The sequence below is a fragment of the Paecilomyces variotii genome (genome assembly GCF_004022145.1).
Source record: "Paecilomyces variotii strain CBS 101075 chromosome Unknown C8Q69scaffold_10, whole genome shotgun sequence".
Lineage (NCBI taxonomy): Eukaryota > Fungi > Ascomycota > Eurotiomycetes > Eurotiales > Thermoascaceae > Paecilomyces > Paecilomyces variotii.
In genome coordinates, this window is record NW_021167149.1 from 539,629 (window position 1) to 564,017 (window position 24,389).

Below are 24,389 nucleotides of genomic sequence, written 5' to 3' on the forward strand. Positions count from 1 at the left end.
GAACTGATGGTCAATGGGGAAACCGATTTCCTGGCTCCCAGAACACCAGACATATTATTATTCAACCCAGAAATACAGTTTCCTAGCCGTATTGCTATTTCTTTTGGTGAGCGCTTGTTAGGTTCCCAATCTTCGGTAGCCCCGACAATATGGTTTGCTTTTGTCACCCGGTAAACAGATCTATTCTCCGTCATTGAGGTGTCATCAGCACTGCGCAGTCCTTTCATGTCCAGCACAGAAGAGGAACAGTGACTCGGCACACGGTTTCTGCAACATCCTCGGTGGGCGGAAGCATGCGACGATCACCCCGGGGCGCAGAACATACTTACAGTGTGCGGGGAAGGTCACCGCATTTTTCATATACTTCGTGGCGATGAAGGAATCGTCAGTGGTACCATTGTTATAGACAGTATCCGGTCATTTGTGTGGCCGGTCGTGAAAGTGGTTTATCCCGTAGATAATATATCATATCATATTTCGGGTGGTCCATCATCCCCTCACCAGTGCAGGATGCATCATGTCTATGGTAGATAGCCGTTGGACGAAGACAAGGATGTCACGACATGATAGAACAAAAACTACTATATAGTTAGTAGATCGGCCGGTTGCTCAGGCAGTCCCCTGCTCATAGAGTGCAGTAGATCAGACCAAGCCAGACAGAGGAATGGTTCCCGAGGAATATTTCCGAATCGGGAGGGCGTACGATGAAACGGTAATATCATTTCCACTCGACGGAAAGAATCCTCCGCGGTGGCCATTGTGATTTGTGCTCTTCACAGCCGGATCCGCGGACTATCTCTCCATCAAAACGCTTGCCAGCACCTTCTTTTCTGCGTCCCCGGCTGATAATCGGGCTAATGCACGTCGATTCGCGGAGGGAGATGATGAGTTTTCCGGTCTGACAGCAAATCATGGATCGATCGCGACTCCCAAAACGGACGGTCGTAGCCATTATTACCGTATTGCTTCTGCCCCGCGATGCTGTGGGTGAAGATTTTGGCTCTCCCTTAACTCGTCTGTTCAACCTCCGAGGGTCTGAAAAAGAAACTCGGACCGGTCCCAGCTACCTATTCTATATTCTCCTTCGTCTCTGGTCGATAGTAAAAAAATAATAATAATAATAATAAGCCTCTGGTGCAAAAACTCGCCCTAGAGCGGGGGACCCAAGGCCTGGGCTGGTCAGCCAAATCCACCGGGCTGTCTTTTGCCAAGCAGAGAACATTTGAAGGAAATCAGCCTTTTCCCGAAAGGCCGTCGTTACCGGTCGATAACTGGTCTTAGTTTGAACTCTGCAGAAGAGCCTTCGTGCGCGGTACGATCATCGGCTCATGCAGCCTCAAGGCTCGAACTAACGAGCGATCCAAGCGAGTTTGTCACATGGTGCCTCTTCTCTCGCATTCGAGACGGGCTCTCTTGAACAATTGTGCCAGCAGGAGAAACCCCCCGCCAATTTGGCCGTGTTTGGATGCTGTTTCTATCATAGACAGCCTCAATGTTGAAGACGGGAGGGCGGGAATCCTGGCTCCATCGCGGCAGGAAAGCCGCCGAATGTCTGGAATGAGGGATCTCCCAAGGGCCAAATCTGGACCATTCCTGACTCATGGTAGTAATTTTTTTTTTGTTTTTTACCTTTCCTCTGCAGAAATAATCAATACCGTCCAAACTTCGAAGCTCTAGTTAATACGCGGCTGTGGCGCGGACCATTAAACGGTGGTCCTTGGCACAGACCTGTAACAACAATAATAGATCAACTCCTGTATGGCCTTTTTTCCTATCATGATCCCTCGCTTCTCTGACAGGTCATGGCCCACAAATGACGGAGCACACCTGACCATCAATAATAATAATACCAATATAGTCCTTGCCCTTGCGCAAAGATTGTATTTACCGCGTACTTATGTAGCAAGGGCAATGGCTAGGAAGAGAGCTTATGATGGTTCTCAAATGGTTAGAGATGTCTACATTGATAGATATGCTACTACAGTATTTTTACGAATAGATAGAATCCTTAGTGTAGTAATAGGGGGAAATAATCCTTATTACAGGGTGCTACGCTAATAATAATAATAATAATGATAATGATCATAGATATGCTAGAATATTTCTAATTTTGTAACTCGAGGCAAAGGCGGTGAACCCTGGCAGAACCACACCTTCCATTTGTATGTCGTCAAAAGGTATCTATCTCATTTGGCAAGCACTTGACTATATGTGAAATGGCCTTTGTCCAACTATCATGTTAACAAGGCAGATAGCACCATGGCAGATCCGGACAAAATTCTAATACCACCCCCACCATTGCCTAGCGATAACTATTTATGGCTTCTACGCATAGATCACCAAGCGTCGGTGCCTCCAGGGCATCGTCGGAAAAAATCAAGGGCATTCTCAGAGAATACTAAGCTCGCAGTTGGAAAGAGCTCAGAGCGTCAGAGATATTGGGCGTGCGGCAATACGCTAATCTATATTTGCCATGTTATTAATAGCCCAAGAGGATAAACAGGTAGGCAAAACACGCATTATATTATCTCTAGATGGTAAATCTAATAATATTTTTTTCAGGCTGAGCTGTGGCATGACCTTGGGCTCATAGAGTTTTGTTAAGCTTTAGATCACGGAAGCAAAGATGTCTGCAGAACATATAGGTGAGAATGAAAGAGTCTCCATTGCTTGCTATCTAAATGATAGGAATCTAACGGATATTTATGTTCCTAGACCTAGCTATCCTGATGAATCCCCCTTCGCTGCTACCTGCCATATGGTTACACATCCTACCCGTACAATGTGTCGAATCCACGATCTTCCTCTAAGGAGTTCTCCTTTTTGGTCGAATCAGTTAGGATCCTTCGACACAATGGAGTTGAGCCACGGCACGGTTTATTAGTAGGTGATACAGCACAACCGTAGCTCCGGATAGCTACCCATAGCAGATGCAGCTCGGCTTCATGCAGAGGTCTGGATTCCAACAATTTCCCGATAGCCTCTGTGCTAAATGCAATCCTGCTATGCCCGAACAGTTCGATTGTTATTCGGATCCTGGATTTGTCTTTGCGCCTGTTGATATCGATTTCTTCATTGATTATGAGATGAAGGATGGAGAATACAGGAAATCCGCGGCTGACCAAGGGTTACCCCGAAAGCGAGCGGTTCCCACGTCTGAGGAATATAAGAAATATTAAGTCGACAAAGGCTTAATCAGTGCTGAAGCTAAGGGTGGTCTATACCTTCCTCTATTTCTGAAATCCTATCTTCTTCGCGATCGGCTTGAGTTCGATATTAGGCCAATGCTATCAAAGCCTACAGTCTGGCACGGCGCCCCCTTGGCTTGCCTCAGACGATGCTTTCTATATCTAGGATCCCTGCGTTTGGGATCTGTAAACAAGGCAGTCTTCGTCAAGCTTCGGAAATTGTTCGACCTTTATTTCTTCGAAGATGAAGATTCCTCTCCTTTGAGAAACCAACTATCCGATTAGTCGGAAAGAAACGAGAGTTTACCGAGGTCTCGCCAGGAGGCTCCAGCGAGAGGTGCGTGCATACTGGAGCCTAGGACCAGACGGAGGAAGCAGTGCATCAATTTGCACCGTTACTAATTCGATCGGTTAATTCTGCGCGTGTCTCAGTCTGCTTTATACGTTATTATTTTTATTCTCCGCGCCTATGCTAGTTTATACTGTATGTTAACCGCGTATTCATCAGATCCAGAGAAGTTGTTTTAAACTAGAATTATTTCCTAGTTCCTACCTAACCATGGAAAGACCATATTGAGGTTTCTTCTCTGGAATATAGCGACCGTCTTGAACCCGTCCTCCAGACCCATCAGACGCCATGTGCCAGAACAAAATCCAGGACAATAATGGGTACGATCGATTTCAAAAGGCCTCGAGTTCATGGCAGATGACGAGGAAGACGACAATGATCACTGTAGACCTTCATCGGCTTCACAGAAGGGAAGAGCCCCAATTGCGCACCTCATAATGGACCCGCCGACCTACGTGGATGCTGTAGTTCAGCCAGCATATAGGAACAAATTACCATAGGGATACTGGAAACCAAGTTACCCGAACGCCAAACACCTGATGGAACCTTGGAAGCGGCAGAGTTTTCTGGTACCCTTGTGTCTTTGGATTGGAGATCCTCAAAACGAGGATCTGTTGAGTACGTATTAAGACTGGTCTTTGGGTTGGTATCATCATCGCCGTCTCTAGATAAGAATATTAATGAATTCTTTTACAGCTTTCCAACCGATCTTGAACGCTACCACTATGAGCTAAGTTACATGGTTTAGGTAGTTATTCTGCCTCTCATTATATTCGTACTTGCTTGTTTGTTTCAATAATAAGCAACATCCAGAAGGGCTGGTTACTTTACATAGTTATCCACTAGTTAGTAGTCAGCAATAGTTATAACTATGGCTCATAGTTATTTTTTTCGCGCAGAGCGCCCACGGGGACACAGACAGACCATGCCTATATATAGTTAGCAGAAGGCAACGCCCATGGTGTACAACCGGCAGACACAGTTGGGGGTTCCGTAATCTCTGCGAGGAGCCTTTATCATGGACAGGAAATTACGAACCCAGCCAAACTAAGAAAAGCAACACGGGGCTCGAGATCCGAGAAACGGATTTTCGACAAAAAAAGACCACCTAGAAGGGAAGGACCATGGCGAATACGAAAGGGAGCTTCGCTAGCAGATGCTCACAATGGACGGCAAGTGTGGATGCTGGGGCAATTTCAAACCATGATACAAGCTACTGCTGGGAGCCTAGCAGAAGAGAAGCCACCGGTTTAACAGAGGCATCTGGTGCTTAGGTACTTTCCACGAAATTCCATTCCCAAACAAACTTAAGCTTAACGGTGGAGGAAGACGGCGATTCTAGAGGCAGAACGCCTCGGTAGGTGCAGTGGCTTCACGGGGTAGCTTTCTCGAATCAAGCATCTTAGCAGCTTCAAGAGATTGCAACAGTAAGCTTCTCTTGAGCTGTGTCGACAGCTACTTTGCACCGTATCGGATGGCCAGGCATGCTTCTATCAATGCTAGTTCGGGCGAGATGTGAGGATAATAGGATACTGCATTGATGTAATCTTTCTCGATGGCTGACTCCTAAATCACTAAGGGGATAAGCAATATTCCATGTCTGGCAACAAACAGATCGCATGTCCTTGTAGAATCATTAAGCCGTGTCATCGTAACGGGAAAGTTAGGCGTCCTCGTCAGCTTCTGCATCTTGCTCCGTAGACACTAGCTTAGAAGCGCCCTCTTCCTGGTCTGCACCTCCGGTAAGGCTTTTCCCGGTGCCCTGCTGCCCTGTCCTTCCTGTAGCATCGGAGAGCAGGATATCACCGTCGCTGTCGGGATTACCATTTCCCGCATCAACGCCTTCCGGTTGACCTTGCTGCTCCGTAGCAGATATATCAACCCCGTTGTCCGGTGCCGTCTGCGAAGTCAGCGTCATTTCGACTCCTTTTCCGTTTTGTAAGCCCATATCCTCAACTCCTAGCACTGAAGGACCACGAGCATGTGGAGCATCTTCTTCAGCTTCTGGGGATCTTCGTGCTTCGATTCCTTCACTGGACGTTACAAGATGAGACGTAACGACAATGCCCGCTTCCTGTTCCTGTCTGATGAGCTCTCCTTGTGTCACTCCGCCAGATTCTCTCCCTATCATCCGTCGCTTGTTAGCAAATCTATGTCAAAATCCATACATATTTATCCGCCTTACCTTCATCTAAAGGATCAGACCCAGCATCCTCTAGAGCGGTGTTATTTAACCACGAGATCGGAGTCAATAGAGCACCGCCTAATGATTCATCGCTGCCCAAAGAATTGTCCGCTATCATGAAGCTTCCGCCATTTGACTGACCGTTCGCCGCGTTGATATCTCCCAGGTATGCCGTCTGCGGTAGCGGGAATATATCTGCGCTGCTAGAGACCGAAACGACTCTATCCATCGCTCTTAGGTAGGCGGGTAGTGTACGGTAATGTCGCGTCGGCCTAAGGATCAACTCTGCGAGTCTCTGGATAGTATGCGGGGGTTTTGAAGAGAAATATGACCGCAGGGTCGATTTGATCGAATTCAGAATAAGGAGCAAAGGAGGGGGCAGGGTATCATCGGCTGGTCCCGGTGCTGACTGCTGCGAATCGGGAATGCGCTCGGTAGTGTCTGAGAAAGCAGGCACAGGAGGTCTAGGAGGAGTCTGCAGGTCTTCAGGTGGAGCATTCTCCTTATTGCTGCTTGTGGGAAAACTGGCGTCTTGTGATGGGTATGAGGGGAATGACGAGCTAAGCGTCTGGGCGAGCTCCGGCGGCATCTTAGGCATCGGGAAGTCATTGTGGACTATCTAATCAAGTTGTTAGTTATAGGCGATCAAGATGATTAGAGCGTCACATACATGATCCAATCGCTCCAACAGAGGTTCCACCATGCCAGGCCATTTCTCGCTTGAACCATGTCAACATCGGTACTCGTAGAAGACGGTTCGAATATTTAACATACTATTCCATTGAGCCATCTTTGGCCACGGCCTCTAGGACCTCTTCGTCTGCAAATCCAAGGTCAGTAATGCTCCAATGCTCCAGTCAAAAACGGTCCCAAAGTACGCGCTAGCGGGATCAAGAGAAGAACGTGGTGATGAGGGTCAACAACAAAGAGATGCAGGACCTAAGCAGTTACAAGGTCCGCTCAAAGGCATCTACCTACCCAAAGCCATCGCGCCAACGCACGCAGAGTCCAGAGCGCAAAGCTGTGCGGGGGATAGGAAATATGATCAGGTCTGGACTCCGTCTGGCAATGCGACGCGATACGATAGGATCGTCTGGGTCTGGCGCGCCGCGGCTGTCCTAGCCTTGCGTCACTGGCGACAGCCGCGCTCTCTCCACTTCCGCGGTGGCATCGCATACAGTTGGGCTATAAAATCTCAATATGCCAGTTCACACGAACTATAAGAATATACAACTTTCGCAGGTTTTACTGAGAAACACAATGAGTGCTCTAGATAGTCTCGACATGTTATTGGTATGTAAGTACTTGGTGGGAGTTGAGTATCTCAAAGGGTCCATGAGCAATGCTTCTGACATTCTCCAGACAACGTAGAGGCGCAGAACTCTCTTTAACTGGTTTCTCATGATTTATAATTTCTGATAGATGTTCCGTGGGATAATGCAACAATTATCGGGAACGAAGCCGGTGCGGCTCGTTAGTTAGATATTGATTTTATGCCATTCCCCGGAGCAGCACCCGAGTCATGTATGTAAGTACACCGCAAACTAGAAGATTCATCTATACATATATCCGTCAATTACTTCACCGAATAGCATATCAGTTACAGTCAAAGAATTCCATTTTGACCAATTCCCATTTCGCGTAACCAAGATGTTTGCAGACGTACAACCCGGTCCGAAGGACCCTATGTTTGACCTGAAAAAGCTGGCTGACGACGACATTTCCCCGCGAAAGATCGACTTGGGAGTAGGTGTGTACCGTAACGAGGAGGGGGGCTACCACGAACTTCAAGCAATTAAAAAGGTGTGCATATGATCACCTCGCATTCCTAGCATCTTTTATCTGACATATTATATCGATCAGGCCAAGAAGATCCTAAATGAGACCAATCCGGGACACGATGTAAGTTGTCATATTCCAACGGTCCCCCGCTATACTGACTGTGATGGCTCTGACATAACCACAGTATGAGCTTACTACTGGCAATCCATCCTTTTTGAATGATGCAGCCGTATTGATGTTTGGAGAAAACAGCAAGGCTCTTAAGACTAAAAAGGTATCTACAGAGTGTCAATGTTTCTAAGACTAAATCTACCGTACTAATAGCCACAGATTGCTTCCGTACAAACCATTTCCGGCACAGGAGCCTGCCACTTGGCAGCATTGTTTCTTCGACGTTGCAAAGCATTCGCTCAGAGTGTCGTCTACGTGGGTACTCCAGCTTGGGGCAACTACGAACCTCTACTCAGACTTGTTGGCTTTGAAGTTCAAAAATACACTTACTATGACCCGCAAACGCATGCGGTGAACTTAAAAAACCTCCTTGACACCGTGGCCAATGCCCCTCAAAAAAGTATATTCATTCTTCAGGGATGTTGCCACAATCCAACAGGAGCGGACCTCAGTCAGGAGCAGTGGAGGTTGCTTGCAGATGCCATGGAGAAAGCAGATGTGTTCCCGCTCTTCGATGTCGCCTACCAGGGCCTCGGTGCGTCTCCCGACAACGACGCCTATGGAATTCAACTATTCGTCGAGAAGGGATTTGAGATGGTAGTATGCCAATCCTTCTCGAAGAACTTTGGTCTTTATGGTGAACGATGTGGGGTTCTACATGTTGTCACAGACGAGGAGACAATCTGTGCAAATGTCTATGACCAGCTCCGTTCCCTGATCAGATGGGAATTCTCATCGTCGCCTGCGTATGGCTCCCGACTGGTGAATATCGTTCTGGGAGATCCGGATCTCAGAGAAGAATGGTTTGTTGCTCAAAATATGTGTTAGAAGGGGCGTTTTTCAAAGCTAACTTTTAGATAGGCTCAAGGAGTTATCGACTATGAGAAATCGACTCGTCGATAATCGAAGGAAGCTCTACCATAATCTAGTACATGTGCATAAGGTATGTTCGAAGAACTTAGGGCAGACTTCAGAATCTATACTGACCATTCTCAGACACCAGGAAGTTGGGAAGCCCTTCTTACAACCACTGGTCTATTTTGGTATTGTCCATTTTCCTGCTCTGCTAGACTACGGGCCATGCTAACTCTATGCGCAGCTATCTACCTCTCGCGAAAGAGGAAATCATCAAGTTAAGAGAAAGGTTTCATATCTATCTACCAGACAATGGGCGTGTAAATGTCGCTGGTCTTAACCCGACGAATTTGGGCTCCGTTGCTTCGGCTATCAATGAGGTTGTGAGAGATGCTACTAAGCTCTGAGGCCGGATCATGAGCCAATGTTAGAGCTGGAAGGTTCCCTAATGCCTAGAAGAGTAGTTAACCATGGAAAACTATTTTGCTTGACGGCCCGCGCTCGATGTAGACCTACGGCTCCTGGACCCGGAGGTCTGTGAGTTTGTAGCCTATCTGTCAATTGCTTTTGCAACCTTGAAGAGTATAGTCATTCAATACCGAAGGGTCCATCTCATCCATCCAATGGGATCATATCCGGGATGTCTGCCGGTCATGGTATATCAGTCACGCGTCCTCGATTGAGTACCGGAACAGTTCCCGACACAGCAAAATAGTAAGCGTGTACACCATAGCATAAGGTAGAACGCGAAAATAATATCATGGATTTAAAAGGCTATGTTTTCTGACAGGTCTCTCAGTCAAATAGGACTACAAGTGAGACTGAGAAAGCGTCTAGACGAACCCCCCATCACACTACATTATACAACACAATATGGCTGTTCCCATTCCTCCTCCTTTCGGAATTTATCCCCCAGTTGTTACATTTTTCAACGAAGACGAGACGGTAGACTACAATGCATTTTCGAAGCATCTTGGAAGGCTTCTAGACGGCGGCGTTACGGGCCTCGTTATCCATGGGAGCAACGGAGAAGCCTCCCATCTTTTGCACGAAGAGCGCGCGGAGATGATTCGGGCGGCACGAAGAATTGCGGATCAGCGAAAGAAGTCAACTGTGATCATTGCAGGGTGCAGTGCACCTAGTGTTCGTGAAACGTTGCTCTTTATCGAAGAGGCGAAGCAAACTGGGGCGGATTATGCATTGGTTCTTCCGCCTAGTTTTTGGCCTGCTGTCATGACAAAGCCTGTGATAAGATCTTTTTACATTGATGTAAGGATCTATTTCCCAAATTGTATGTACATTTCGCGCCATCATCACTGACAATATACATCTTATAGGTCGCTGCAAAGTCACCACTTCCGATTATAATTTACAACTTCCCCGTTGTAAGCGGCGGCCTCGACCTAGATTCCGATCTTATCACCGACATCGCAACTTCATCCCCAAACATTGTGGGAGTGAAGCTCAGCTGCGGAAATGTAGGAAAAGTAGCAAGACTATCCTCATCTTTCGACCGCGGCAGATTCGCTCCCTTCGGAGGAAAGGCAGACTTTCTTCTTCCCGGCCTCATTGCAGGATCGCATGGCGCAATCGCGGTTCTTGCGAATCTTACCCCCAAGGCTCTTTCGAAGGTGATCAGTCTTTATGACGAAGGAAATGTAGCTGAGGCGAAAGAACTTCAAGCAAAACTGTCTCATGCCGATTGGACTTTGAGCACGTTGGGGGTTTCTGGTACGAAGTTGGCAACGCAGAAGTTTTTTGGGTACGGTGATCCGAAGACGAGGACTCCTTTTGTGACTGTCGGAAAAGACGCTATTGGCGTGAAGGCGCTCGAAAAGTTACAGGCGGTCATTGATGTGGAGAATGGGATTTAAAGCAAATCTGTAGTCGTTTAGGCAAGCGAATGGACCATGGTCATCATTAAACTATTCCTTTTTTTTTTTTTTTGATATAACCTTGCTAGTCACTAAGTAGACATAAGCGTAAAATGAGGAAGTCTTCATGCGGAACTGAAACTTAACAGCATTGACCATGGCTACTTTTCAGCTGGACAAGCATAAAAAATGGGAATATGCTTTCTGTTATTGATATGAGCAGAGAGCTCAGTTAGAGTTGAGTAATTCTGTGCTATTCTTAACATAGGTATAATATCCATCATTGCCACGATCCTCTAGAGCTTAGCACGAGGTGTAGTGGCCAAATCTGAACTCGAGCCTGTCCTCCACGCAACAGTGTCACCCGGCTTTGACTCCTTCCATTTCCATCTGGATACTCTCTGCTGGCCATCCACCAGGAGCTTCATCGCAAGGCCACCCATGACGGGTAACATCTTAAAGCCGTGCCCTGAGTCCCCGGAGAGGATTGCGAGTGATCTTTCCGTTTCTGGAACATAGTCTATCACAAAATTATAATCATCGCTATCTGCAAACCAGCACAGATGATTGTCGATGAGGGGTCTGTCAGCGAGATGGGGCAACGCCTCACGTAGCAGTCTTCTGGATGCCTCTTCATCCTCTTTCAAGATAAAGTCGGAATCTGCGAGTCTCGACGGTGGTAGAGAGATTCCAGTAGAGCCGGAGGAATTGGTATATCCCCCTCCCATGTGACAGACTTTCAGTTTATTTGTGGCCAGGTCAGGCTCAAAGAAGAAACCGATATCGCGCACGTTGATAACCGGAATTCCTCGGAGCTTTTCTGTTTCCTCCTGACTGAGCTGAATGTGGGAGACACCCCAACACCTCGCTGTTATCTGAGACGTGGCAGACGGTATTATCCTCACTGCATTCGCACCAACGGCCACGATAGTCGTGGCCGCATGGTAGCGCACGTCACCTTTTGTCCTCGCGCCGATACAGCGACGGGTCCCAGGCGCGAAGAGGAGTTCAGCAACCTCACCTTCGTGAGGTCCAAGGCGGAACGAGACTCCTTTCTGGAGACAATCTTCATAAACTGATTTCATTGCATCCGCGGCGTGAGCGTATCCGGCCAGAGAATTGAGATAGCCGCTCCAACCTTTCACGGGCCCAGAAAGTGCAGGTATCAATTTCTTGATTGCAGAGCTATCAGGACATGGCTGTATCTTGTCCCGAACTTCGGGGTGCCCTGAAACAGAAGCTAGATACTTTTGCAATATATCCCGCGATATCTTCGGTGCTGACCCAGAGGTAACATTTAGAAATCCGACCTGGTGAAAGTATGGCTTGTACAGAGGATCTTCCTGCCATTTCTTTATGGCTTCCTGAGCGGAGAATGTCAGTTCTGGCTCTTTTATATTAGGATTAAAGTGTGAGTAAATGCTTACCAATGTCAACGCAGTGTAGAACGAGTCTGCGTACTCGGGACGCACGATTTTGTTAAGATCGTAGCCTGCTGAGAAGCGACTTGGAATCTGGCCGTCTTTTTCCAGAACGGTGATATTTGTATAGCCTGCTGATGCCAGCTGATGGGCTGTGGCTAGACCAAAGACACCAGCACCGACAACAAGAACAGGATCATTCTTTTTGTGCTCGGAAGTCATGATTATGGGAGTGTTCTAATTCGGGTGCTCGCTGATACAAGATAACGAATGATAGCTTCTAATATATCTACTATTGGATCTTGAATATATTCGCGGAATCAATAACTTTATAAGCAATACCTAGGAGCTCCTGTACTAATCATACGATAACCTACTCATCGGCAGCCATACATTGCAAGGGATCTCCAGCTTGCCATTGCATTCATGACCGCCTGCATCCTGCGAAGTCGGTCGGGAGGATTCCCGGTGTGGTTACCCGCGGCTGTAGATAAGCTGTATGCTATAACTAGGTAGGTATTGATCGGAATCCCTACCGATGATCGTGATACGGAATTGATACCCTAGATAGGCAGTTTCTTAAAAGATTCTACGGATAGCATAACAGGAAAAAATTAGGTACATGTTGGAATATTTGCCACTCGACATGAGTGCACGACCATATCACAGCTGCTAGAGAGGAAAGGACTGGTCAAGGGCTTGTATTCTCTAGGGGGGAGCGAGCTCCAGCTCCAGCAACTATCTAGCTATATGCTGTGTTTTGGGCTAGGCCCTTCCATCCAAGGTTGCCTACTAGGCCATAGGGCCCAAGACCAGTAATGCGAACGTATCTTTCCGTGAGAGCCTTCCGTGATTGCACTTTGCTATATGTCTAATTTCTAGTGTAGCATCGTCCTAGCGACCTCGACCCTGGTTTATACATTAGCTGAAGATATTCAAGAGCAAAGAAAAGTCAAGCAAGATCATAACTTACATCGTAAATGTCCCTGCCGATACTGGAATTGCACGGACTAGCGTTGGTGTCAATCCACGGTAAAAGCCTTTAAATCCGTAGGCATTGAAAGTCTGGCGAACCGCATCAAGGGTGGTGCGATATTGTTGCTTCTCGCCGAAGCTATCTGTTTGCATTTTGCTCTTGATGATGTCCATCGGATAGTTTGTTATCCAGAGGATTTCACCGACGAGAGCTCCGCAACAAGCAATCTGCCATTTGGGAAGTTCGTCCCGTTTCTTATTTTGCACTTTGGAAATCTCCTGAACGAAAACCTCAAAGCAAGAGAACCAAATCCCATAGCTGCCGAACTCCCGCAACATAGTCGCCGTAAGTCCTCGATATAGCCCCCGCATCCCAGCTTGTCTGACTATCTTTCGTACACAATCCGCTGTTCCTGAGTAAAGGCGGCTGGACTTCTCATGAGTTTGAGTCTGGAGTCGTATCCTGACGTGTTCGGTAGGGCCTGAGACGAAACTGTTCACAACACCGGCCATTCCTCCTGCTAGATAAATTCGTCCCAGACTGGTCTTTCCGTCAATGCTGGTATGGCTATCGTCGCCAACAGTGTCAAAGAATTGACTAAAAGCGTGGAAGGACGAATACACTATGCTAATCTTTAGTTTGGTTTTGTGAGAGAGTACTCATCAGATAATCGGACAGACCGGACATACACAAGCCCCTACTCCAACCAGCGGAGCAGCGGATCCCTTATAGTTAATGAACGATGTTACTAACATTCCCCCCCCCAAAAAAAAGACAGAAGCGTCGATATTGGAGCTTTCAATAACACACCTTGTAGAAAGCTAGAGGGCCTTCAAGAGACCAGATATTGCGTGCAACAGAGAACATGTCCCCATTTCCTCTAGTCTGCATCCGCACCTTCATAATATCTACCGGCCATGAAGGTTAGGGTTTGATGACAATGGAAAGATATAAGAAATATCACAAACCAAATGGTTGCCCTGATGACCGTTAATGATTGTACACTGTAAATATTGTATACTTTATCTCCGTGGCAGTAGAGCTTTGCATGGATATTAATCCTGAACATACCAATCATAACCTGTGTGACTCCCCCTACAATACCAATAACCATTTCTTTAGCTGTTTCTGCGACATGGTCTCTCGGGATTTCCAAGGTAGGAACCGAATCAGTTACCTCCATACTGTCGGCGAAGAATCTCTATAGACACCGGTTCACAATGAAATATATTTAGCATTCCCTGTTCGAGGTTGTTCTTCCAGAGTAGTTGACACTGACCGTTGGGCCCATTACCTAGTTCAATTGACTGTCTTGTTAAGTCCAGGAATTCGGTAGAAGATCCGATCTTCATCCGCTAGTCTGAAGGATAGCATGCAAACGTCAAGTTCGGTTTAGAATATCCCCAGTATCTTATCTGTGGTCAATTCATTGTAGATTCCGGGAGTAAACCCGGTGTTCCAGTGGAAAACCCTGATAACACTGTAACAACCAAATTGCTCACCCCACATTACTGTTTAACGGCGGCATTATTTATGATAGCACTCCTCTTCAAAGTCAGGAATATTAAGCTGCTATACTACAGTATGTCCTCAAAACTAGGCCAAGGGACCTTGACTGTCACCAGCGTCTGTGTCTTTACAACGACGTCGAAAATGACATTAAAACCAACACGAAGTTGCTACAGAATCGTGCAACACCAGATACGTTGCAAGTCTACTATAGGAGTATCTCTGGGCAAAGCCCCCGCACCTACATTACGACCTCCACTTGCGGTTCTTCCTACAGGTACACTTCTTCGTTCGCTCTTGGTTTCCACCATCTCGTCGAACCGATATCTGTTGCTCCCATCACTTTCGATCCTCGCATACCTTTCTGATCCGCGGAGAGGCGCTCTTTTAAGCGTTGATAGGAATCCAGTCCTTCATGCAATACTTAAGAAGACGTTTTACGAACAGTTTTGCGCCGGAGAAAATGCGGAAGAGACGAAGAACAGCATGGACAAGCTCAAACGACTAGGCATTCGCGGGATTATTCTCACCTATGCACGAGAGACCGTCTTTGATCACAAGACAAACAAAGCGCAGCCTCAAGGACACATATTAAGCGAACAGAGTGTTGCCGTCGATTACTGTCCTAATATTGAAGCCTGGCGAAAGGGGACACTTGAAACCATTGACCTTATTAGTGAAGGGGATTATTTGGCCCTCAAGTATGGATCTTCCGTTCTCTTGCATTTGAATACAGATTAACTGGCTGCAGATTGAGTGGCACTGGCCCAGTGGCTACTAAAGCTTTCAGTGCCGGTGAATTACCACCGCAGCAAATGATGAATGCCTTGGATGAAATATGCGTTCGTTCAAGGGACCGCAAAGTGCAAATCCTAGTCGATGCTGAGTCTCAGCATTTTCAGCGAGGAATCGCTCGCGTGACTCTTGAACTTATGCGCAAGTATAACCGTGATGGATACGCTCTTGTCTACAATACCTACCAGGCCTACCTGAAGAGCACCCCGAAACTCATTGAAGAGCATCTCGAAGCTGCCAGCAAGGAAGGGTTCACTCTGGGTCTCAAGCTAGTGAGAGGAGCATACATTGCTTCTGATGAACGATCTTTGATTCATAACACCAAGCTGGATACTGATAATGCCTACAATGAGATTGCCCAAGGAGCTCTCAAGCAACATATTGGAAAGTTCGGTGGGGTTGATGGCCGTCCATTTCCTTCACTGAATCTGTTCTTGGCGAGTCATAACAAAGAAAGTCTTTTTGCGGCCTACGAGTTATACCGTCAACGCCTAAACTCGAATTTGCCTACCGTTCCCGTTCGATTTGGTCAACTCCATGGCATGTCGGACGAGGTCAGCTTCTCGCTCATACAGCTGAAAGATGTTTATGGTGACAACATCGGCCCGGAAGTCTACAAATGTTCTACATGGGGCAGCATGCGTGAGTGCATGGCATATCTGATACGACGAGCGATAGAAAACAGGGATGCTGTATCGAGGGCAAACGACGAATATTCTGCATTGAAAGCGGAGTTGAGGAGGAGATTGGGCTTTTCTTCGTGGCTTTCCTCTGCGAGTCACTAGACGCTTGAAAGGGCATATAGTTATGCAGCTGCTTTTTGGATATCAGAGATCAATGTCAAGAAACATCGTACTTTTGCTGAAGTCACCAGTGCAAATTGGAGAGTATTCTTTAACATAACATCAAATGAAGCCATCAATCCTCTCCTTCATTTATCGCGGACGGCCTACATCGTGATACATCCCCGCTCTACCCCGCAGGAGTAAGCGATCCACATCTACGGAGAGCGTTCGGGTTGAAGATATCCTGCTGTATCTATGTCGGAACCCCTTCCGTAGTCTCTGTGGATCTTAGGTATGGATGTTTGAAATACCGCCGAACAGCCTCTGCCAACTCGTTGTTTCGTGATTATGTATATATTTGAATCACAGATGGGTTTCGTTTGGAAGACCTGGAATAGCCAGTTTACGCAGGAATAGATCAGAATGGCACCGGAAATAAACCACCTTACGTTATGTGTCCTAGGTTGCGGTGAGTTTCAATGCTGTAGAGATACTTTCATAATTTCTGACGGCCGAGAAGGAAACCTAGGAACCTCAATCCTCGCTTCCCTTGTCGATAGTCCTCCGGAAGGCGACAGTGTACCCTCGGCAAACCAATTTATCGCCTGCGTCAGAAGCGAAACTTCAGTTCACAGAGTGAAGGAAAGATTCTCTTCGCACTTATCAAGGTTGAAAGTGATGATAGGGAGTAACGTGAGCGCGGTTCGCGAGTCGGACGTCGTTATTCTGAGCGTCGATCCGGCAGACGTCGAGAACACATTGCGACAATCCGATCTCGCTATTGCCCTAAAGAACAAGCTTTTGATCAGTGTCGTGGCCGGATGGACTAGAAAGAAGCTGGAAACGACGATATATGGAAGTGAAACCACGCTTGCAAACATAGAAGAGCGCTGTCAGATCGTCCGTACTCTGCCAAACATTGCAGCCACTGTTGCAGAATCAATTACCGCTATTGAAACTTCAGAACCGCCCTTGGCGCTTCACTATGTCCAAATCACAGACTCCATCTTCAATCGCATTGGGAAGACTGCGTATATCGACCCCAAATTGATGGATGCAGCCACTGCTGTGGGAGGATCAACGCCCGCACTTTTCTCTGTTATCTGCGATGCATTAGTTGATGCATCAGTGGCTGTTGGGGTTCCGAGGGCTATTGCACAGACTATGATCTTCCAAGCCATGAAAGGCACAGCTACTCTTTTGCAGAGCGGAATACACCCTGGGGCTCTTAAGGATCAAGGTACCAGTCCAGAAGGGTGTACAATTGGCGGGTTGATGGTTCTGGAAGAAGCTGGTGTTAGGGGCCACGTTGGAAAAGCGCTACGGGAAGCTGTTACTATTTCTCGTCTTATGGGGAACGTGGCTCATGTAAACGATACAAGGCATTAGATATCCTTTATTTGAAGACTTTCAGCATCTCTACTGTATGTAATGACTTGGCCTCAAGATAATTCTAGATGGACAAGACCTTGAATCACTGTAGAGTTTCACTCTATTGTTATGTATGCCTGCTATGTATGTATGTATGTACATACATACCAGGAATGATCACAACGGTGGCACTAGATGTTTATCGTCTCATCCTGGAGCGCTGCGTGGCCAGTCAATCGGAGTTCTCGATTCACAATGCATCCAATTCCAAAGGCAGGGATTAACCGAAAGCATCGTGCCGCAACAGTTGAGAGCATACCCTGGCGAATGCGGACAAGTCGATCGGAAAAGTGTATGGCGTGTGGTCGGTTATGTAAATCCAACCCGAAGAGATGGACAGGAGCAGCAACCAGCTGTGTTAGAGCTGGAACGACTAATTGGGACAGGATGGATTTGGTATGGGAATTCGCAGCTAGCGAAGTCGGAATGTAGCCCGATAACATATCCGCCAGGGTGAACGACCCGGAGATAGTAAGTGCATCCCGCAGGAGAAATGTCGCCCAAACACTCATAGGGACTCGGCTGGCCACTTTCGCAGTCACTGCCGAGGGAGTTGAGAGGCGTGGTGATGGTATCGCAGTCCCACTCTGTGTAGCGGGGATTGGCTCTATGGGACAGTCGGAAGCGGTTCTGTAGAACTGCGCAAAGCGAACATCTTTCCACAATCCCAGAGGTACGTTTACCAAGAAAGTAGAAATGAAGATGGTGCTTTGAACAGTAGCTGTATCTGTGACCTGAAATGCGTCTTTGATTATAGTCTCCGATAAATTTGCTGCCGAGTATGTGACTCCGTATAGAGACGAGACGATGAAGAATGGTTTCGATATGAAGAATCGCCGTGGTTGTCTCAGACAATAGCTAGTATGTCTCTTCAGGATATCAATGAGATTGTTCTTCGAGGATGCCTGTTCAACGATGGCTCTGCAAAATTCAGTCACTAATTGAGTGATATAGATCGTTTCATGCGCTCCTCACCTGTCAATAATTGTCACCGCAGGGGCTACCAATGTTGCAGAAACTAACGCGGAAGTCACATCACTTCCAAGTTCTCCTAGAAAACGGTAATTATAGCCATTTCGGGCTTCTCGTATCTCTGAAGACATGCTGCGGTATGGAGATCCTGCTGGACTCTACTCCGATCTTCATGGTGTTCAAAATACTACTAAATTGTCGTAGATATAAAGGTCGGGATATTTCCGAGAGGCAACATCCATTGTAGGGCTAGTCTGTCAGATAATGACTCTACCCAGTCTCGTATAGTGGATGCTATAAGCGTTGGTGGTAACTAAGCTTGTCGGTAACATCTCGTGATGGTCTCAATCGGAACGCTGTCCGCTTGTGCCAACAAGCGACTACTTACGCTAAGTAACGTCCTAGCACAATGATCAATTCTGTACGTCAAAAGAAACCACCATAGATAGCCTGAAAATATGGTAGATCTAACACAGGCGGGTCTGTCCAACCTCCACGGTTAGTTTGCGTGGGTATACTCGGATTCCCTACCGGTGATGAATCAAGCTGCGCCAGTGTTGTTCTGCGGGGTCGAGGCGGCGAGGTTACCGTGATTATGGCGAAGAGTGCAATAGATTCGGAACGAGTAGTTATGGGTACAAGCCAATACGATGCGATAGCAATCTATGAGCCGATAGATCAGCCTACGGGTTGAAGTCCGGCAAATCTGGCCACATCATAAGTAGAGCTTCGAATGTTGACTCCCCTTGAATCGTTTAGCAGTCAGTTGTATACCTGTTCTCGGCGTAACACTGACAACTCATCGAAGTATGGCACTTATGCAGTCCGTGACTTGTTTGCGTTCGAAGTCTCGACGACTGATTCGAGACGGCATAGCTTCATTGCCTTCAGGATCAATTGTGCCGTTACGACACGTTGCTACAGTGCCGTTCCGGTTACCAGCTCCCAGGAATGAACCCAATGTAAGTCTCGGACTGGCAGATCAGAAGAAATTCAGCTAACTGTTTTTAGCTCCAATACAAAAAAGGATCCCCTGAACGACTCCGTCTCGAAGAAGCTTTGAAAAAGCTCCGCTCACAGCTGCCTCTCGAGAGTCAAATCTTCTACAATGGCAAGGCACAGAAGGCACCAAAGTCCGTTGGACAGCCGATGCCCAGCGAGCATGGCACGACGTTTACCAACTTCCCACTTGCCACCAAGGAACAAATTTCGGTTTCAATTGACTCTGCCCTCAAAGCAAAGAAGGACTGGGAGAACACACCTTTCGTTGACCGAGCGGCCATATTCCAGAAAGCAGCTGAACTCGTCGCGACTAAATACCGCTATGAACTTATTGCAGCAACAATGCTGGGCCAGGGGAAGAACATCTGGCAAGCAGAGATCGATGCTGCAGCGGAGTTGGCGGATTTCTTCCGCTTAAATTGCAATTACGCTGCGGAGCTTCTAGGAAGGCAGCCTGATCGTGGGAGCGATGGGATGTGGAGGTTAGCCAGCTATCCCTAAGTTAACGTGAGGCATCCCGATCGCGCTGACCTTGAATAGCCGTCTAGACTATCGTCCATTGGAGGGATTTGTGTACGCCATCTCTCCGTTCAACTTCACTGCCATCGGTGGAAACCTGATTTCAGGCCCAGCTTTGATGGGAAATGTGGTGATTTGGAAGCCGTCTCCATCCAACATTTATGCGAGCACTCTGATTTACAAGATCCTTGTCGAAGCCGGTCTGCCACCAGATGTTATCCAGCTAGTGCCTGGCGATGCTGAAGAGATCACTGACATTGTTCTTTCCCACCGTGAGTTTGCGGGTTTGAACTTCACTGGCTCATCGCATGTATTCCGGTCCATCTATGGAAAGGTCAGCAAAGGCGTTTCCGACGGCTTGTACCGTGACTATCCCCGTCTTGTGGGAGAGACCAGCGGCAAGAACTTTCACCTCGTTCATCCATCGGCAGACATTTCAAGTGCTGTTAACCATACCATCCGTGGAGCATTCGAGTACCAGGGCCAGAAGTGCTCGGCAACTTCTCGTCTCTACCTTCCAGAATCCCGTGCTCAGGAGTTCCTCTCACAACTCACAGCTGGGGTGAACAAGATCACAGTCGGAAGTCCAGATAAAGACCTTGGTGCATTCGTGGGGCCTGTCATCCATCGCCAGTCATTCGAAAAGATAAAGTCCATCATCGATGCCAGTAACAAGGATCCGTCGCTGGAGCTTGTTGCTGGAGGAACCTACGATGACTCTGTCGGTTACTATGTTAATCCAACTGTGTACCGAGCTTCTACGCCAGACCATGAACTCTTTCATAAGGAGATATTCGGCCCGGTCCTAGCTGTATACGTCTATCCAGATGCTGAATGGTCCTCCATCTTGAAGAAGGTTGACCAAACTGGAGGCGGGTTCGCCTTGACCGGAGCTGTATTTGCTACTGAGCGCACGGCAATTCGAGAAGCAGAAGATACCCTCCGGTACTCTGCAGGAAATTTCTACATCAGTAAGTCATCCATTGAGTTATTCTATTTGAATGGCTTGTCGAACGCATATGCTAATTATCAATAGACTGCAAAACCACAGCGGCTTTGATTGGCCAACAATCTTTCGGTGGCAGCCGAGCCAGTGGCACAAACGACAAAGCAGGCAGCTCCAATGTTCTGCTGCGATTTACGAGTCCAAGGCTCATCAAGGAAGAGTTCTTCCCTCAGAGCACTTTCTTTTACCCTAGTAACGAATAAGTTGTATTGGTAAAGATGAAAGGTATGAAATCAAGACGACGGTGATTGGAGGGTAGCGTAAATGGATTATTCGCAGAGCTAGCTAATTGATTTCAATTATTGCCATAGACCTCGTACATCAGAAGACCACTACATAGTCTTTCGAAATTTAGAGGAAAACTGTGCAGCGCAATCAATATGAAGTGTATAAATACACATTCAAGAGGCTAGGCGTCATCACATACGGTAGAGGCCTTCATTTTCCATATAGCAACCTTCTAAGAAGTGTCGTGAGATCCAATTTTCTTAGTTACATTGATATGGAATTCTACCATATGTTATTTTGCGCCAGAGCTTGAGACACCCATTCCGCGTCTCCACTCTCAATCGAGTTGGCCACGGCCAGTATCTGTGCTGTCGTAAACCCTTCGTTGAAAGCATACTGTTCCTGGTTTTCTGAGCTGAAGTTATTTTCTGTAAATTGCATTGGGTGTTCTTGTGCAAGCGCGGGACCTGGTTGGTTAACAGCACCGCTATCTCGAGAAACGGCAACATTGGTAGCCGGTATAGGCCAGGACGATGATAAACGATCCAATACGCCCTCCACTTGTTGTAGCTCAGACTTTCTGAACTTCGCAATCAAATTTCCGCTTGATATCATGTCATCGATGATGGAGTGTGACTTTTGAAGCCATGGTGACCGGGTCTCGAGAAGCCGAGTATCAATCACGGGCGCAAGCAAAAGCACCATTGCTGATACGAATACAGACTCAAGATCGAAGTAGAGGAATGTCTCTGAGCGAGAATGTGACGTAAGTATAGATATACATAAATATATAGTTTGAAAACTACACCTTACCTAGAAGACCCTGTGTTTGGAGGTTTCCGAGGATATTGATCATTTGAATGGAAGAGTCGATGCACATCTGCAGCACATTCCGAACTGTCGGAGAAGAGCTTAGAGAATCGGCAAGAGTCTCTGGAGAGGATATTCGTATCTTAAGGAATGAGAACAACAGCGGTCTTGTGGCAAGGACAATGCACTGAACGCAGGGTTAGTAAGCATCAAGGAATGGATATGCCATACGCAGACCTGGTGGTAAAGAAGATGTATATACGCTGCCAGCCTGGATATACCGCTAGCGGAGTTTTCCAGTGGAATAGGTAACATTCGTCGCATCTCATCGGCTAGACCTGCTACGCTTGCGAGTGCTGACTTGGTGCTGAGCAAAAAGCTCGTGTTGAGTCGTCCGTCAGGACCATAGATAGCTTATTAGATTAGCCAGTGGATAAGTAGAAGGCCAGTTATTTTACATACTCTCGTTTATCCCTGCTATCACCCGAGACAACTTTATTTGCATATTTAGAGCCGCCGTCCGCTGTGCTGAGACCATAGACGTTGGTGCTTGGTTATGCAGATGATCGTCGCGTATCGATTGCGGTAGGCCGAATAAGGATGTCATTTCTCTGTCCAGTATGTATACCGTCCACCAGATCTTTCGACACCTCTGCACTAGACGCTCTCCCAAGTATTGAACTGGCATATCTGTATGCATTCCATATCCTAACGCCATACGCATTGCTTGCCCGATCTAAAGGTATGAGATGCGTCATTATTTCGTTTCTGAAATGCAATCCAGGTAACTTACATATTGGTGGGACGAATGCCTAAAGTCCAAGGACTGAAGGTATAAAGCGATGCAGCAAAGGATTTCCGTTGATATAACTGGTTCCTTGCAGAGAACGCTTACGTCTGGCAGAAGTTGAAGAGCGAGGACAAAGAATTCGGCACCAGGAGGTTTTCTGCCGTCGTTCTTCCGCAACACAAATGCTTTTCCAAACGCGAGAATGACGAGAAAGTGGATATACCAGAGGTTCGTTTTAGATGTTCGACTGTTAGAGTCCGAATAAAAATCGTAAAGTGACCTCATAAACTCCTCTTCATCGAAAAGGTGGAACAGTTGACCGCAATGGAATTTGACAGAGTTGATTAAGTAAATAGCGTGATCAGTAGTTGGAATAGCAGGTTCCTCGGGAATGGAAGTGCGGAATCCATCCCATCCTAAATCGTAAGCAGAACCGTCAAACAATAGTGTCTCTGTCGGGAGGGGTTCTTGGTAAATGTGCTCATAAACCATGGCTAAAACTCGTCTCGCAAATGACCAGTTTGACGAAGTTCCAAGATAAACTGGATTTCTGTTAGCTTTTTGCGTTCCATTACTGCAGGAGAAGCATGTTCACTGACAGGCCCTTCCGTTTGCTGCTGACATGTAGGCTGACGGTCCTGTAGAAAGTGGATTTGTTAAACCTGAGGGGATATTTTCCATTTCCTTTTCTGACGGAGCATCTCGGTCCTCGATTTGCGCTTGTTCCTCGTCCTGGATTGAACCTGCCTCCATATCTGCTGACAAAGGTCAGTAGATATCTCAAGGGATGTTAGAAAGCGAACAATAAGTATCTCAGCCGCCTACCATCTTCCAGAATTGTGTCTTGTTCTGGGTCTGTAACGTCCGGACTGGACGGAGTATGGCCTTTGCTCATTCGTCTCAAAGACACAATCTGTCGCTGGAGATCGATAATGTATCTAGACCACGCACTTAGCAAGTTTCCACTCTCGAATTCTTTCTCCCGTATTACCCTCTGGTCACCATCATTTTCTGATCCCGGTCATCGAAGATGCATGGCAGGTTTCGCTTGCTGCACCCACTGCACGGTTGCGATCCCGAACACTTGATCTTTTGCCTTCGACATCGTGTGCACCTGAACAGGCATTTTAGCAAGAGTTCCCATTCCTATCGCGGCGGGTTTACATGCGCATTAGAAGATCTTTTTCCTACTCTGCGTTTTTCCTTCCCAGATTCCATTTGTCTGAACAGTCTCTTCAATGTCTGGATAGCATGAGCGATGAGTGTTCCTCTCACTTGGTCACTGCGGCGTGTACAGGCTACTCCTAAGTACCATCGCTACCTACCTAATCTTTCCATCGGTTCGAGGGGAAACCCGGGGCCATTATCCTTGTCTAGCCCATTATGGTAATCAAATCGCAGCGCGTTAAGCTTTAATAATGCACTTATGGAATATATACCATAGTCAAATGCGGGGTAGCAGTTCTCAGAATTGAATTGGTCCTGTGGGATGGAGACCGATGATTAAGTGAATCGACTCGAAGAACGCCGCCGAGAAATGCCAGAATTCCCGTCTTTTGCCGCTCCAGTTTAGTTAGGTACTTACACCCGATAAGAGACCGGATGCTCTTCCGACCATTTGAGATAATTATATACGAGCTAGCGACAACTAACTACCTAACTACCTACTTGTTAGTTCTCGCATATCAATAGATAGAAGAATGATAGCGAGAACAACCAATAGTAATGCTATGCATATCTC

The 24,389-nt window shown here is 47.0% G+C and overlaps 11 protein-coding genes across 11 annotated transcripts; 6 read left to right on the top strand and 5 right to left on the bottom strand.

Moving 5' to 3' along the window:
- Positions 1-2,200: 2,200 nt before the first annotated feature.
- Positions 2,201-3,756, top strand: C8Q69DRAFT_475781 (hypothetical protein). The gene is made up of 3 exons (XM_028631214.1): positions 2,201-2,503; positions 2,563-2,645; positions 2,716-3,756. Exon 3 carries the CDS (start codon positions 2,931-2,933, stop codon positions 3,177-3,179), a length of 249 nt encoding a protein of 82 aa, XP_028482929.1. The 5' UTR covers positions 2,201-2,503; positions 2,563-2,645; positions 2,716-2,930; the 3' UTR covers positions 3,180-3,756.
- A 1,444-nt stretch (positions 3,757-5,200) lies between these two features.
- Positions 5,201-6,710, bottom strand: C8Q69DRAFT_509234 (hypothetical protein; the record flags this gene model as incomplete). Its single annotated transcript, XM_028633076.1, has 5 exons — positions 5,201-5,661; positions 5,723-6,341; positions 6,393-6,441; positions 6,497-6,542; positions 6,701-6,710. 5 exons carry the CDS (start codon positions 6,708-6,710, stop codon positions 5,201-5,203), a joined length of 1,185 nt encoding a protein of 394 aa, XP_028482930.1.
- Positions 6,711-7,372: 662 nt separating this feature from the next.
- On the top strand, positions 7,373-8,937 carry C8Q69DRAFT_405948 (aspartate aminotransferase; the record flags this gene model as incomplete). The annotated part of the gene is made up of 7 exons (XM_028628099.1): positions 7,373-7,525; positions 7,586-7,624; positions 7,689-7,778; positions 7,835-8,478; positions 8,537-8,618; positions 8,672-8,718; positions 8,775-8,937. The coding sequence occupies 7 exons, from the start codon at positions 7,373-7,375 to the stop codon at positions 8,935-8,937; spliced, it is 1,218 nt and encodes a 405-aa protein (XP_028482931.1).
- A 466-nt stretch (positions 8,938-9,403) lies between these two features.
- C8Q69DRAFT_529863 (dihydrodipicolinate synthase) lies at positions 9,404-10,404 on the top strand (the record flags this gene model as incomplete). The annotated part of the gene is made up of 2 exons (XM_028633707.1): positions 9,404-9,799; positions 9,868-10,404. The coding sequence occupies 2 exons, from the start codon at positions 9,404-9,406 to the stop codon at positions 10,402-10,404; spliced, it is 933 nt and encodes a 310-aa protein (XP_028482932.1).
- A 199-nt stretch (positions 10,405-10,603) lies between these two features.
- C8Q69DRAFT_66085 (FAD dependent oxidoreductase) lies at positions 10,604-12,105 on the bottom strand. Its single transcript, XM_028633894.1, has 2 exons — positions 11,832-12,105; positions 10,604-11,768 (listed from the first exon to the last, which is right to left on the bottom strand). The coding sequence occupies exons 1-2, from the start codon at positions 12,045-12,047 to the stop codon at positions 10,701-10,703; spliced, it is 1,284 nt and encodes a 427-aa protein (XP_028482933.1). The 5' UTR covers positions 12,048-12,105; the 3' UTR covers positions 10,604-10,700.
- Positions 12,106-12,746: 641 nt separating this feature from the next.
- Positions 12,747-13,984, bottom strand: C8Q69DRAFT_446785 (MC family mitochondrial carrier protein; the record flags this gene model as incomplete). Its single annotated transcript, XM_028629160.1, has 4 exons — positions 12,747-12,750; positions 12,799-13,433; positions 13,612-13,709; positions 13,873-13,984. 4 exons carry the CDS (start codon positions 13,982-13,984, stop codon positions 12,747-12,749), a joined length of 849 nt encoding a protein of 282 aa, XP_028482934.1.
- Positions 13,985-14,732: 748 nt separating this feature from the next.
- On the top strand, positions 14,733-15,936 carry C8Q69DRAFT_500523 (putative proline oxidase Put1). The gene is made up of 2 exons (XM_028632345.1): positions 14,733-15,011; positions 15,062-15,936. Exons 1-2 carry the CDS (start codon positions 14,797-14,799, stop codon positions 15,888-15,890), a joined length of 1,044 nt encoding a protein of 347 aa, XP_028482935.1. The 5' UTR covers positions 14,733-14,796; the 3' UTR covers positions 15,891-15,936.
- Position 15,937: 1 nt separating this feature from the next.
- Positions 15,938-17,354, top strand: C8Q69DRAFT_475794 (pyrroline-5-carboxylate reductase dimerization-domain-containing protein). Its single transcript, XM_028631215.1, has 2 exons — positions 15,938-16,359; positions 16,411-17,354. The coding sequence occupies exons 1-2, from the start codon at positions 16,314-16,316 to the stop codon at positions 17,277-17,279; spliced, it is 915 nt and encodes a 304-aa protein (XP_028482936.1). The 5' UTR covers positions 15,938-16,313; the 3' UTR covers positions 17,280-17,354.
- Positions 17,180-18,725, bottom strand: C8Q69DRAFT_66127 (hypothetical protein). The gene is made up of 2 exons (XM_028633896.1): positions 18,297-18,725; positions 17,180-18,242 (listed from the first exon to the last, which is right to left on the bottom strand). The coding sequence occupies exons 1-2, from the start codon at positions 18,422-18,424 to the stop codon at positions 17,453-17,455; spliced, it is 918 nt and encodes a 305-aa protein (XP_028482937.1). The 5' UTR covers positions 18,425-18,725; the 3' UTR covers positions 17,180-17,452.
- Positions 18,726-18,821: 96 nt separating this feature from the next.
- C8Q69DRAFT_66121 (1-pyrroline-5-carboxylate dehydrogenase) lies at positions 18,822-21,177 on the top strand. The gene is made up of 4 exons (XM_028633895.1): positions 18,822-19,255; positions 19,305-19,777; positions 19,836-20,785; positions 20,851-21,177. Exons 1-4 carry the CDS (start codon positions 19,103-19,105, stop codon positions 21,021-21,023), a joined length of 1,749 nt encoding a protein of 582 aa, XP_028482938.1. The 5' UTR covers positions 18,822-19,102; the 3' UTR covers positions 21,024-21,177.
- C8Q69DRAFT_475802 (Zn(II)2Cys6 transcription factor) lies at positions 21,101-24,156 on the bottom strand. The gene is made up of 9 exons (XM_028631216.1): positions 23,817-24,156; positions 23,640-23,762; positions 23,474-23,586; positions 23,248-23,403; positions 22,652-23,190; positions 22,321-22,594; positions 22,096-22,271; positions 21,862-22,045; positions 21,101-21,797 (listed from the first exon to the last, which is right to left on the bottom strand). Exons 1-9 carry the CDS (start codon positions 23,864-23,866, stop codon positions 21,331-21,333), a joined length of 2,082 nt encoding a protein of 693 aa, XP_028482939.1. The 5' UTR covers positions 23,867-24,156; the 3' UTR covers positions 21,101-21,330.
- Positions 24,157-24,389: the final 233 nt, after the last annotated feature.

Excerpts from the sequence above, each read along its gene's own strand:
- C8Q69DRAFT_66085 (XM_028633894.1), bottom strand. The coding sequence starts at position 12,047 with ATGACTTCCGAGCACAAAAAGAATGATCCTGTTCTTGTTGTCGGTGCT. Across the intron at positions 11,769-11,831 it reads TCTACACTGCGTTGACATTG|GAAGCCATAAAGAAATGGCA; the intron begins GTAAGCATTTAC and ends TTCTCCGCTCAG.
- C8Q69DRAFT_475781 (XM_028631214.1), top strand. The coding sequence starts at position 2,931 with ATGCAGCTCGGCTTCATGCAGAGGTCTGGATTCCAACAATTTCCCGAT.
- C8Q69DRAFT_500523 (XM_028632345.1), top strand. The coding sequence starts at position 14,797 with ATGGACAAGCTCAAACGACTAGGCATTCGCGGGATTATTCTCACCTAT. Across the intron at positions 15,012-15,061 it reads GGGGATTATTTGGCCCTCAA|ATTGAGTGGCACTGGCCCAG; the intron begins GTATGGATCTTC and ends AACTGGCTGCAG.
- C8Q69DRAFT_66121 (XM_028633895.1), top strand. The coding sequence starts at position 19,103 with ATGGCACTTATGCAGTCCGTGACTTGTTTGCGTTCGAAGTCTCGACGA. Across the intron at positions 19,256-19,304 it reads CTCCCAGGAATGAACCCAAT|CTCCAATACAAAAAAGGATC; the intron begins GTAAGTCTCGGA and ends AACTGTTTTTAG. Across the intron at positions 20,786-20,850 it reads TGCAGGAAATTTCTACATCA|ACTGCAAAACCACAGCGGCT; the intron begins GTAAGTCATCCA and ends AATTATCAATAG.
- C8Q69DRAFT_475802 (XM_028631216.1), bottom strand. The coding sequence starts at position 23,866 with ATGGAATCTGGGAAGGAAAAACGCAGAGTAGGAAAAAGATCTTCTAAT. Across the intron at positions 23,587-23,639 it reads AAAATGATGGTGACCAGAGG|ATACATTATCGATCTCCAGC; the intron begins GTAATACGGGAG and ends TGCGTGGTCTAG. Across the intron at positions 22,595-22,651 it reads GGCATTCGTCCCACCAATAT|ATCGGGCAAGCAATGCGTAT; the intron begins GTAAGTTACCTG and ends TCATACCTTTAG.
- C8Q69DRAFT_66127 (XM_028633896.1), bottom strand. The coding sequence starts at position 18,424 with ATGTCTTCAGAGATACGAGAAGCCCGAAATGGCTATAATTACCGTTTT. Across the intron at positions 18,243-18,296 it reads GCGGTGACAATTATTGACAG|AGCCATCGTTGAACAGGCAT; the intron begins GTGAGGAGCGCA and ends TGAATTTTGCAG.
- C8Q69DRAFT_475794 (XM_028631215.1), top strand. The coding sequence starts at position 16,314 with ATGGCACCGGAAATAAACCACCTTACGTTATGTGTCCTAGGTTGCG. Across the intron at positions 16,360-16,410 it reads GTTATGTGTCCTAGGTTGCG|GAAACCTAGGAACCTCAATC; the intron begins GTGAGTTTCAAT and ends ACGGCCGAGAAG.